Here is a 12,623-nt window from a genome sequence, read left to right on the forward strand (position 1 = left end):
AGCAGTATTGCCAGCCCCCGTGCTCCTCCCATCCCAGACGAGCCCCAGAACCCCCAGGTGTCTGTGTGCGGCCCTGGCTCGCTGGTGTTCTTGAGTTGCCAAGACCCAGAAACCCAGAGCCAAGGTAAGATGGGTCTTTGCTGGTCTCTTATGATCAAACAGAAGGATGCACATTTTAACAAACATACCGACGGCAGCAGGAGAGCTAGGCAGCCACGGGAGCCAGCTAATTCAAGTTCCCCCAAATGGTCCAGAGGGGCACCTAGAGAGAGGGGCACATTTAAAGGAATGGCAGGCTTTCAGATCGTGTACTCACAGCCTTCAGTCTCGTTTGTGGCACCAGAGAACCGCTGGCCTCTCACCTGCAGCACCGCAGGTTTGGTGCAGGGTTTGGTAACGCCGGCAGCCAGCGCTGCCTGGCTCCGCAGCCAGCTGGTGTTCTGTGGCTGGAGGCAACGCTGCATCTTGCAGTGTTCCTGGTAAGGAACGCTCTGGCCCCGGACTGAGAGGGAGCCCGAGGTGGTAGGATCAAAGCTCTGGCTGGCCGGCAGCTGGGCCTTGGCTGTAGGCTTGCGTATGATCTGTTGTCCTGAAGCCGGGACTGCACCTCCCAGGAGTGAGAGGGGGATGACTGTCATTAAACTGTGGGCCTCCCGTCCCCTGAACGTATGCCGAACGAACTGCGGCTGGAAGGAAAGAAAGCAGTCATGGCTTAGCTCTGGAAAGGCTGTCAAGAGACAGGAAGGAAAAATGTTCTCTAATCAGCTACAGGACTCACTAACACACCTCCCTGCATTTTCTCCCCTAAACATTCCACAATCACAGTCTTAGATTGAGGTCATCTGAGGCCAAAAGACATCCCTGCAGTTGCCTGCTTGATCTCCTACAACAGTGCTCAGAAACTCCCATGTTCTGCCCATCACATCTGTCTGAGCTGCAGCAGAGTTTGTGGAAAGGAACCCAGATCTGGCTGGAAAGACTCCTGTGATGAGAAATCTGACCCATTCCCCGATAATTCTTCACTCCTGAGAAATTCACCCAAGTTTTAGGCTGAGTTTGTGGTGTCAGGTTCCATTCTGCTTTGTCTGGTAGAGTAAAAGCCAGCTACTGTCGGTTCTTACAGAACAATCAAGCCACATCTTAAGACTTTTTTGTTAAATTAAATGGATTAACTTCAATTTCTAGTGAGGCACTAGAAGACTCCTAGGTCCTGAATAATTCCTGCAACTCTTGTGTCTGAGTTTCTCAGCATCCTTCTGAGGAGTGTTATCCTTCCAGCCAAGAGCAGAAGGCCTTTCTGGAAGCAGTCAGTGCCAGTGGAAGAGGCATTGGCCCTTGCAGCGTTTTTCACTATTTGCTGGCCCAGAACTAGCATTTCCCCAACATATCAGGTTCAGGTTCAGTGCTCTATAACAACCCTTAAAGCCTTATGGAGTCCACAGATGAGACTGCTGGCTTCCTCCTCATGTGGTTTTACACCAGTAGCACTGGCAGCCCCATTTTGGAATTGGCTTGGTAGCCAAGACCCAGTCTGAGATAATCAAATGGATCTCCTTAACTGTGGGTGCGAGCCTTTGTGGAGCCCAGCATCCTTCAGCTGTGCACCTTGTGAGAATCGAGGATGTGGCAGCAGCGTCTTTACCACAGCAAAACCAAGGGCTTACGCTGCAATGTGCTCTTGCAGAGCGATGATGACTCCGAAGGGGGCCCTACACAGAGGGCTGAGTCCTACGGTGTTTTAAGAGCGTGCACCGACTTAGTGTTAGAAAACATGCAGCGGACTGATCAGCCTCCCTGTGAGGGAGCCTGACACTATGTAAATGGCAAGGAGTTTTGAGAGAGGCATTTTTTACAGTGCAGAATTCACTGAAGGATTTTTTTTTTTTTTAAAGACTTCCCTACACTTCCCTTCAGTCCCTCTTTGTTTTGTGCTCCTTTACCATGCCCCTAGCATGTTAGTGCTCCTAGCTGCTAAAAGCTTACCCAGGAATTCACTTTATTTAGCTAGAAGAATCATGTTACTGCGCTGAAGAAGCAGGCTACACTAAACTGCATGTTGGGGACAGCAGTGTCCAAAAGGCAGTATTGTCATAAAAAAAGTGCCCCTGCAGTCTGTTCTTTGGAATGCCAGTGAGAAGGATCTTCCTGGGCAAGGGTGCTCGGGGGCTCTCATGCAGGCAACTGGCACGCCCCAGGGTGCCCACTTGCAATGAGAAAAAAAATTACCTAACCATACAAAAACCCAAGGACCCAGACTCTACGCTGGATCTCATTTAACTCAGCCACAGCAAAGATGCTCAGTGCCCATGACTTATTCCTCCTGCTCCTACTGTGAACGTCTGTCTCCTATGGTGGCCTTACAGGATGGATCTGAGCAATCTTCTGTTACCTGGTTGTTGGAGACAACAGTGCAGGAGCCGTGGTTGTCCGTTGATCTATGAATTGTGGGGATCAGCCAGGAGAGCTGATCTATGATGCCTAGACCTCGGATGAGGTTCTCACGCTGCAGAAGAGCCTTCACTCTTTTCTGCTCCTCCTTTTCCACAATATCCTGGGGTTGCATAGAGTCATACTGCATTTGTTGCATCTTAGGAAAGAAACACCTGCATTATAGCAAAGTTGAAGCGACAGGTAATGCACAAGAGAGAAAAAGCTACAGACTGCACTAGAGAGGCCTAGACAGCATAAGAGACATCAAGGTGGAGTGGGAAGAAGGTCCCAGTGAGAAGCACTACAGAGAATAGGCAACACTGGTGATGACAAGTGCCTCCCAGCACAAGCTATCAACTATTCAAACTTCATGGAGGGGATCCAGCCTTGTAGTTCTGCTCCTCAGGGGACACCCATGGGTCCAGCACTGTTTGTGGAGCCACATTATTGCCTTTGAGAGCCCCATGAACCCGCACTGAGGATGAGAACAAAGTACCTTTCTGTCCCACATCCTGGTGCTTCTGTAGATGAGCTGGGTTGTAGGAGCTCTGGTTTTGTTATGGATCTGGGATTTCTCCCCAGCTGATTCTCCTTGCAGGATTTCTTTTCTCTCCTTTTTCTTCTTTTTCCCAGTAACAACTTCCCACTCTTCTTTCTTCAAGCGAATTTCTTCCAGTTGCTGCCTGCCATGAAACAACAGTCTTGGTCATTGGTTCAATAAGAGGCATAATACCAAAAGGCTGCAAAGAGTTCAGTTCAAGGACAGTATACTACAACCAGAAGTTTTGTAGTGAAAAGAGGCCATAATGGAAGTGTGCCAAGAAATGGGCTGGGAGTGCTTTTAAAAGAGATTCTTACCTCTGTCAGAAATGCCCTCGAATTAGTTTATGCCTGCTACAAAGGTGGAGGACACATGCAACAGAGTGCCTCCAGAATCCAAAAGTCCATGGAATATTGCATTTGCCTCTCAAAGATACATGCTAAAGGAAGTTCTTTTGCCATGGTGACAGCACAGGCAGACTCCCCCCTCTTCCAGCTCTCACCATCTTTCTTACAGCTCTTAAGCAATAGAAAGTCATTTCCAAGAAGGGATCAGAAGTGAGCGGTATTTATGCCATCCCTATAAGGTGTGGATATACCTGGCGCACTGCTCTCGTGCTTTGGATGCTGCTGTTTCCTGGAAGAGGGAGCCACTTTGCTTGAAAAATGGCTCATACTTGTCTGTTCCACGTGCTGGGTAAATGCGCCGGTAACCTCCCAGGTGGGAGTTCTCATACTTCTCTGCCTGAGCCAGCCAGGCAGCCTGGTTGCTCTCTAACTCCTCGCGTCTGCAAACCGAGAGTAAGCATATGCAGAGGAGCTGTGATGGGAGATTCCAGGTGTTGTACTATCTGATAAATAAAGGGCCTAGCTAGGATTTTTCCCCCCTTCCTTCCCCTTTTGGAAGCCTGTTCCATGTAGGTTCATTGCAGGGAAACAGCACTCTTTACACTTCTTCATCCGCTACCTGTAGGAGATTCCCAGACCTCTCCCCTGCTGTGCAGGCTCACACCCTGCCCCTCAGCCCTTTCACCAAACTAAACCAACTATAAGAAAACTTCACCTAAAAGCTGCCTCTAGAAAGAGCATCTGCCACTCTGCTTTCAGCTGGGAGCTCTCCAGGCAAGCCTGGAGCAGCTGAGGCTGCAGGGGCATGCAGAGCACAGGGCTAATATGTTCAGCTTCTCCCACCTGTAGTATCCCAGGCTTCTTAATGGAAATGGAAGCTGGAAGGAGTTCCAGCATCACCCCTGCATGTCAGGAAAAGCCTGGATAGCAGGCTCATCTAAAATGGCCTCAAGAGGTCATGTGGATTAATTAATCATGAAAGGATATGCAGACAAAGAAGGGTGGGAAAACCCGCAGCCCTGGGAAAGTAACTCCGCTTTGGAGGAGGTCCAGGTCCCCCTGGGCGCTCTTGATCCCAGCAGCAGTGCTACAGTCTGTCCAGCGAGTGTCACTGCGAGCCCAGGAATGCTGGCGCAGCCCGTCAGCACTGGGCGACATGACAAGCAGGCACCGCTCCATAGGGGAGGCAGCAAAGCCTCTGCACAGGCCCAGGCCCAAGAGTTCCTGGAGTCTCAGATCTAACACCCAGAAACCAGACCTGGCTCTTCCCATCTAGGATGCAGATGACTTGGGCTATCTCTTCTCAGAAGCTATACAGTGCCATGGCCTCTGGGAGCTTTAATTTGAAGTGAAACAGCCTTTGGTTTTATCCTGCTCCACCGTGCCCCATCTTTTCTCATCAGGAGCCTGCAGCACTATGGGGAAGGGCAGTACCTGGATACATGGGCAGTCTGATGGGCCCGAAGGAGTCGTTCCTTTACCCGCTGCTTGTCTTCCTCCAGCACCTTCCTTTTGTCACAGGCATGCACATTTATCAGGTTGATGGTATCACAGAGAAGAGCATCCTTCACTTCACGGTCCAGGCATGAGTCTGTAGTGAAGCTGGGAGAGTGATTCACCTGCCAAAACAAGCGGTTAATCTAACCTGACAACATTCAGCTCCCAGGACATGCTGCCAGCAGCAAGCTCTCTGGCCCCAACCTGCTCCACCTGACACTTTCCTTAATGTTCTTCCCTGTAATAATCACAGAAAGCTGAATGCAGTGGCTGGTTCTACAAGAGTAGGGCAGCTCTCATAAATTCAGAATGCTGTCACAAGTCAAGGAGTCCTAGGGCTCAGGAAACTCCCTGCTGTTACAGAGGGTGTACAGGGAACCAGTTCTTAGATCTGATGAGCTAAGGTTGCTGAGCCTATAGTAAGCAGGTTGCTTGGCCACTTGTCTTCATAGCCTGTTTAATTCTGTGAACAAGGTGGCTCATTTTAATCAATCTTAAATAAGTTCTATTCATCCCACAACCCTTTATTCTAGTGCTTCCCACAGACAAGCAAGCTCTCAGCTATCTGCTGTTTCCAGAGAGGTTTCAGCACAGCAGGAGAATTCTTCCTCACCTCTAGTAGCCACGGTTTCAACTTTCTATCTAGCAAAATATCAAAACCCAGTATCTCAAAGCAGGCACAGCCAGTAGTGTGGTTAGGAAAGCAGCTTTGGTAATTGTGCTTCACAACAGGGTGAGCTGAAATAAGGGTCTTTATAACAATATCTTCGATATCTTCCCAGAGTTTCTTTGTGTTGTAGCTGTTATCCATCATCCAGGCGTTCAGGGTGGACAGTTTCCTGCATGGAGGATAGAAGATGGTAAGAACTGACCTAATGATATCACGTTTCCCCCAAGAAAGAAGGAAGTAAACCAGTGTCCCAAATGCAGCTTTCCTGCAGGATGTGCATAAGGAGTTGTGGCACCTAGACAAGACAGTACCTCTTACTGCCCACTGTGTCATCCTGGACGAAGTTTTCATTATGTTTATTGATAGCGTAATTGGTCAAATGCATGCAGATATCATCCTGAGAGAGGAACCGCAAGAGACCTTCATTTATTCTTAACCTCAGAGTGCAAACAGAAACAACAGCCCCAGAGCCCCACTAGTACTAATCTAGCCACTAACTTCACCCAGTTCTGCCTCTTCTCTGTGACAGTGGCTGGTAGCAAGGAGTTAGTTATGCTGGCGATTCTCTCTCTAGCCAGAAGAGAGTGCTAACAGAGCTCTACCCCCTCCATGCCTTCTGTCCTAGCCTTTGGGGTGAGTGCACAGGAGTCAGCTCCACAAGTGCCATTCTGGCTGTGACCTCACCAGTAAACAAGGGATTCCTCACGACAGAAGCTGCAGCAAATTTCTGCAAATTCATCTTTTTCCTTTATTCATCGAAAGCAGAAGAGCTTTCTGAGACATACACACACTGGAGTGAAAGAGGGCATATAAATAAGCAGCCCTGGGGTAAGTGGTCAGACAGGCAGAAGCAGAAGCCTAGAGTGTCTCCTGCCAGGCAGCATAATGAGCGATCAGAACACAGTGATCCAGCACTGGAGTTCATCTTTTGTTGGGACTTTATAGCGTACAGACAGACCCCTGTTAGGAGGAGGACATGAGCAGACTCTACACCTTTCTTTCCCAGCTTCCCTCCCTGGCTCTCCTAGGCTGTTCCACTACCACTAGGTAATCCCCAGCTCCCTCTTCTGCTTGAAGCAGGCAGGCAGGAGAAGGAGTGACACAGACTCAGGAGAGCTCATAAAGGGGAAAAGCAGTAGCAGTGTTGCCCAGAGACCCTGTGGAATCTTTGTCCTGGAGGTTTTCAAGACCCAACTGGACAAAATCCTGAGCAACGTGATCTGAACTCAGTGTTGACCCTATTTTGAACAGGGGGTTGGATTAGAGATCTTCCAAAGTTCTTTCCAGTCCAAACAGCTCTATGATTCTGTGGTAATGCCAGTAAACAGCCCAAATGTGGGACCTGGGAGTCTCTCTCCTTCAAATACTCCTGAAATACCTTCTGTGAGGAGAAGGTACAGAGAAAGGGGAAAATAAGAAAGATGAGATCTGGGAACCCACCAGGCCCTGACTTTCCAGGGCCTGGAATGCCCCTAGGACAAAATAGTGGCTAAAACCTATGAATACCATGTGAGTTTCATGGAAACTTCCCTTTTTTACCAGGTTGCTGCTGCTGGGCTCGATGTACCTCATGGTAGCAAACCGGGCCAGACCCTCCTTGTAGACAAAAATCTTCAGCGGGTCACAGGATGTGACCAGCACATAGATACGCATGTCAAATTTGAAGCCATCAATAAGGAAAGGCTGTGAGACAAAAGGTAGAAGCAAGCATGAGATAAGGAAATGTTGATAGGTGTGCTGCTGATTCCTTGAAGTTGGCTACTCTATCTGCACTGCTTGTGCCAGGTCTTGGCAGCTCAGTGGTGAGGGGAAATGCAAGCTTTCGCTATGGCTCTGCTGTGTTGCAGCCATACTGATGCCCTTGGCTAAGTCTGGAAGCAGTAGGGCAAAGGAGACAAGGAGGATGCAGAGTTAGGAAGCTGGAGTCTTCCACCTCCACTGCAAGACAGTCCCCGTTACCTTAGAGATATACTGCTGACAAATCATATGCTCTCCATGCTTGATATCCTTTGGGTTATGTGTTATGAAGATACCTCTCCCTTGGCAGCCGCTGTCTGGCTTGCAGATGAACGTTCTATTTTTCCTCACACGACTATAGGCCTGGAAATCTCCATAGCTATACAACGAAAGAGTGACTGTTAAAAGCCAAAAAACCCAGCCCATGAACTCTCTCATAGCATTTAGATACTCAAACTATGGTGCTGTGGGCCATACAGACTAAACTTATACAGCAGAGGAATAGCACAGCTATTCCTGATTTACATCAGTTAAAAATTGGTCCTTTTGCAACCCGACAAAGACCTCCAGGTTCCAATGCTTAGCTGCACACATCTCCACCTCTGCCAGGAGGTTCATGGGAAATGATCACCACTATTCATTCAGCAGCCAGCAAGATTTTGGCTCTGCTGCTGCAGAGAGATTAGCAGAAAATAAACAAGCCCTGATTACAAAGGAGGAAGAAGTCGCAGGTTTTTAGACCACTTTCATTCTGGCTCATCAGCAAACAGACGAGAGGCCACGGTCAGAACGTTCTAACCAGGGTGCAAAGGCTCACAGCTTAAGCACACACATCACATTAGATGGCTGATCTTCAAAAGCAGCTCCACTGAGAGTGGGGCGCTTTGAAGAGTCACACCCATATGCCAGTTAATTATTTTGCTGTAGATGGAGGTGCACTGTCTCTGTCTTGGGCATCACATGTAGGAAAAGAGGTAGGCAAACAGGATAAATTCCAGAAGACAGTGCCAAGAGGAATCAAATTCCAGGAAATGTAGCCTGGAAAGAAAGTAGGTTTGTTTTCTCTAGAAATGAGAAGATTGAGAGGACACATGACAACAGCCTTCCAATACACAACACATTATTAGCAAAACACAGCAAACCACTGTTCCACAAGGCCACTGTAAATGGAAAAAGTACTATGGTGCTGACACTTCAGCACAGATGCTTCAGATACAATATTGAGAAAGCCTTTCTAACCAAAAGGAGAATTTAGCTGTAGAACAGGTTATGAAAGCCCTTCTTGGAGGTTTTCAGGAAACGGTAAGAAAAAAATCTGTAGAGAATGTCTAAGAATAGATATCGTGTCTCCTTACAACCAGCTGAACTTAGAGTGCTCTTTCGTCTCTTCCAACTCTACATTGCTAACATTGTTTGTCTGTATATGATCAGAGAAGCCAGACCTTCTGCCCCAAAGCTTGAATAGCTTGGTGACAGCTTACATAACAACTGTGTTTTGTTTAGCATAAGGGCCTGCACTGTCTCACTATCCTCCACCATCACACCGTATGCTCTATTGTAGCAGATGGCAGAAATACAAGGGGTTGTGAAGACAGCCGTCACAGTTAATGGTGTGAGACTGCCTCAAACCCCTGTACCGTTCCCTTCCTGGACAAGTAACGAGCATTGAACTCAGTCTGTATGGGAAGAGAGTCTCACACGGTGTTCTGCAGTTACCTCTCCTGTTCACTGTGGGCTGCAAAGAGACATTCCACAGAAACACAGATATTACATTCCCATCTAGCCCATTGTCCTTTGGCTTTCAGGGTGGATCCGCCTCCCAAGATTTAGCCCTGTTCAGCCTGCAATCAGTCAAGCAACAAGGCATACATTCTACAGGCTAATTCAATGTAATAAGAATTAAAGATGTGTGAAGCTAGAAACATGGTTAGAAACATCCCATTCAATTCCAAGGAAGGTTATGTAGGCCCAAGCCAAGATATGAAACCTCAGAGGGTTTCGCTCCCACCCACAGCCTGGCTGTCAACTACACTGGGTCCCACTTCCTAATTTCAACCCGCTGTTGTCTGCTGCATTAATGTGTATAACTCACTCAGCTGGCAGGCACCAAGTACGGGGAAAAATACTGTACTCCTTGGGGAAGAGTTTGAGCATGCGGTTAAGATTGCGAGCCAACAAGTCCTTACGGCAGATCTCTGTCATGCCTGGAAAATGGTTGATTTTCTGAAACAGGTGCAGAAGAAAAACAGAATCAGCAAAGGAACAGCAGCAGTAGTCCTAAAGACCCAAAGAAAAGCTAGTATATGGAGAAACAAGCAAGAAGAACAGGAACTTAGGCCTGTGGTTGCCTTGAATGTCTGCTGAGAAACAGATTATGCTAGAACTGCTTTATCTGAACTTCATCAGTATGATTTATCTGCTCATTCCATCTCAGCCCTGCAGCTCTCCCTTCCCAGAATATCGCAGTTTCAGGAAGGGAGCAGTTTGTCAGCAAGAAACATTTATTTCATACTAAATTAAAGGGCCTGGCAGTTTTCCAATTCACACTACTAACCGCCAAACTGTAGCTGATGGCACCGTATCAGAAACATAAATGAAGTAAAGGCTTGTGAACCTATGCACTCTGGAACTGAAGTAGACAAGAAGGTGCTAATTTTGGACACTTTTGTTTCATTCTGCAACAATATGTTCCATTAATGGCCCTCTGTCTCATCCTCCTTTCCTGAGCTCTTCCTGCTGGACACTCTTTCCATGGAGGGGTATTTACCTGAAACCGTTTCAATTCCATGACACGCTCCAGAGAGACTGAGTAGTCAGTCCAATATATTGTCCAGTCCTCATTTTCTCCCACTTCTTTCAGCCCACACCTTTGTGCAGCACGCCGCACTGTACCAAAAAAAGAGCGTATGAGAAGGGGCACCTCTGGACCACGCAGAGGGTAGAAACCCCAGCAACTGTTAAATCTCCAAAGTAAAAGGGACAGGACTATGGAACGAACCTCTCCAGAAGTCCACTTCCACTCTCAAAGATGACGTGATATTGGTGGGACTCTTAAGAAATACGAACTTTACCTAAACTCACCACAAACTCTGACTGCAGGTATACTGGGAACTATCAGCCCTGTAAGTCCACCGGACTTGGGGTCCAAGAGCACTTCTTGAATTACAGCAGGCTTGAATCTGCTAGGGGCCTGACACCACACAGCCAGATACAAATCTTTTGAAGGTATTAGTTTCATCTTTAAAATCGAAAGCTATCTGGCAGCAGAACACACAAACTTTTGGAGCAGAAGGTTGTTACTGGGATGATTATTGTTAGTGCCAATTCTGAATTTGGCCTCTTACAGAGCTGGGGAGGGGATGAAGGAAACACACACGCTATGAAATTGGAGTAGGTCAGCAAGAAAACACAAAAAGTGCAGCTTGAAGCCAGAAGCCTCCATCCTCCTAGGCACTTACAAGCAGGTGGCCATACCTGAATAAATAATACTTTGCTTTTTATTGATAATATCTGAGCACATCTCCCAGTAACATAATCCTGCTGCCATGCGTTGGCAATAATCCTGCTGCACGTTCTCGACTGATTGGCACAGCCTGCCAGTTCTGGTAGGAGCGGGCCCGGGCACCAGAGCTCTGGAGGTGCAAATGAAATGGGCCAGGTTCCTACGGAGCTCACACTGCCATCCCATCTGCTCCCGTCGATTCTTACCCCCTTGCCATCACCAGACTGTTTGAGCATGGCCCTGAGTGAAATACAGAGTACCGGCCACTCTGTATAAGAACAGCATTTTTTCCCCTCAATAAAGCAAATGCGGCTGTAATGCTAGAGTAATTGTCATTAGCAAATTGACTAATAACATCCATCAGATGCTATGAGCCTGTTCTCTTATGACACATCTCATAGCAGACAAAAAGGGCAAGGTGGGAGACTGAAACAGCTACCTAGAGAACGTCACGAGAAGAACGGCCAGAGAGGGTCAAGGTACCTATCCAGCCTGTTCCGTGACCTGTTCTAAGTTAAACAAATGGACTGTTAAATGAACTTCTCAGCTCATTTTCTCAAGCACAGGTATACGTCCTGCATTATAATTGCCCCTAACCAAACCTTTCTCACCAATTTTAGTGGATATTCTGACTATGGCAAAAGAACGCTGCGTCTTGACCCGGTGAGAAAACTCTCCATATTAGTGCACAGGTGTGAGTGAGTGGGGGAGGTCTGCAGTGCTATTGCATGTTTTGCATCTCTTTAAACCAGAGACCACCTCAGTCCAAAGTGTGGTCAACTGCTTACTTTTCACAGGGGTCCAAGTCACTTACAAATAATAAATATGTAAAACAAAAGCCACTGTGCAGTGAAATTTCAATTATCAGCATCCCTCACTGGGTGAGCAGGCATTTCAAAGAGCTCGCTGTGGGTGGGCCTGATCTGAAGGGGTACCTATGGACTTACCACTGTCATACTTGCAGCTGGTCAGATTGATGGATGCAATGCTGGAATTGAAAGAGAGAGTAAGACAGCTTCAGTGGGGCAACCAAGATCCCATTCTGGGAACAGGCAGTCAGAAAGGAGACAACTGTGTACCTGCACACATGTACGTAACTGTCACTTCACAGTTACTCAGCAACCCTGATCTGGTCCCAACAGAGGCTCAACAAGCCATGGCAAACAGGGGTCCTGAGTCTGGGTCCTACCACTGACACTTCAAGCTTACAGTTATAGGGACAATTTAAGGGAAACAGCCTTTCTTCTCCGATTCAGAAAGACCAGAAAGCCTCAGCGGGGCTCGGGACCAGAGGGGCCCAGCTACGCATTACTCGCCTTAGCTTCACCGGTTTCAGAGGACAGAGTGTCACTGCTGCTAGTGGGCAGCTGAGGCAGAGCACAGGCCTCAGCCACTTCTGCTTTCTGACAAGAATAAATAAAACTAACACAAAGTACATAATACGTATACATTTTATGAGAACACGCACAGCCTGGCCTTTGGTATCCGGGAGCAGCGCTGCCCCACTCTAAAATAAAACAGCACTTTCCTGCAGGAAACTGCGGGAACTCCCCAAGGGCACCGAGCAGATGGGCAGCAGCCAAGGAGGGGTCGTGGAGCGGTGCCGGAGCGTGGTGCTGAGGCCCGCGGCCCACCCAGGCCAGGGCCCCCAAGGGCTGCGGCTCCAGGCCTGGCTGCAGTGCACTCGCCTGTGCTTCTTCCTCTTCTTCCGCGGCTCCAGGCCGCCCCCCGGGCCGGCGGGGCCCCCGGGGGCAGCGCGCAGACCCGGGCTCAGGGGGCTGGGACCTGCTGCTGCTGCCGCCGCCTCCGCCGCCGCCGCCGCCTCGCCCGCCGCCATGGCGCCGGCTCCACAACAACAAGCCGCGCCGCGCCCCCGGCGTCACGTGACCACCCCCCGCC

General features: G+C 48.6%; 1 protein-coding gene across 3 annotated transcripts; it reads right to left on the reverse strand.

Moving 5' to 3' along the window:
• Positions 1 to 125: 125 nt before the first annotated feature.
• Positions 126 to 12,567, reverse strand: TTLL13 (tubulin tyrosine ligase like 13). 3 transcript variants are annotated; one of them, XM_064517772.1, is made up of 13 exons: positions 12,413 to 12,567; positions 11,672 to 11,712; positions 9,990 to 10,108; positions 9,315 to 9,445; positions 7,445 to 7,601; positions 7,053 to 7,168; positions 5,429 to 5,654; positions 4,753 to 4,937; positions 3,570 to 3,758; positions 2,927 to 3,113; positions 2,390 to 2,587; positions 363 to 686; positions 126 to 262 (listed from the first exon to the last, which is right to left on the reverse strand). In XM_064517772.1, exons 1-13 carry the CDS (start codon positions 12,559 to 12,561, stop codon positions 227 to 229), a joined length of 2,058 nt encoding a protein of 685 aa, XP_064373842.1. In that variant the 5' UTR covers positions 12,562 to 12,567; the 3' UTR covers positions 126 to 226. The 3 variants fall into 3 exon arrangements, with proteins under 3 accessions (XP_064373842.1, XP_064373841.1, XP_064373843.1); XM_064517771.1 differs by having other exon boundaries at positions 126 to 686; XM_064517773.1 differs by lacking the exon at positions 3,570 to 3,758 and having other exon boundaries at positions 126 to 686.
• Between the last annotated feature and the right edge of the window lie 56 nt (positions 12,568 to 12,623).

The sequence above is a fragment of the Dromaius novaehollandiae genome, chromosome 10 (assembly GCF_036370855.1).
Source record: "Dromaius novaehollandiae isolate bDroNov1 chromosome 10, bDroNov1.hap1, whole genome shotgun sequence".
Lineage (NCBI taxonomy): Eukaryota > Metazoa > Chordata > Aves > Casuariiformes > Dromaiidae > Dromaius > Dromaius novaehollandiae.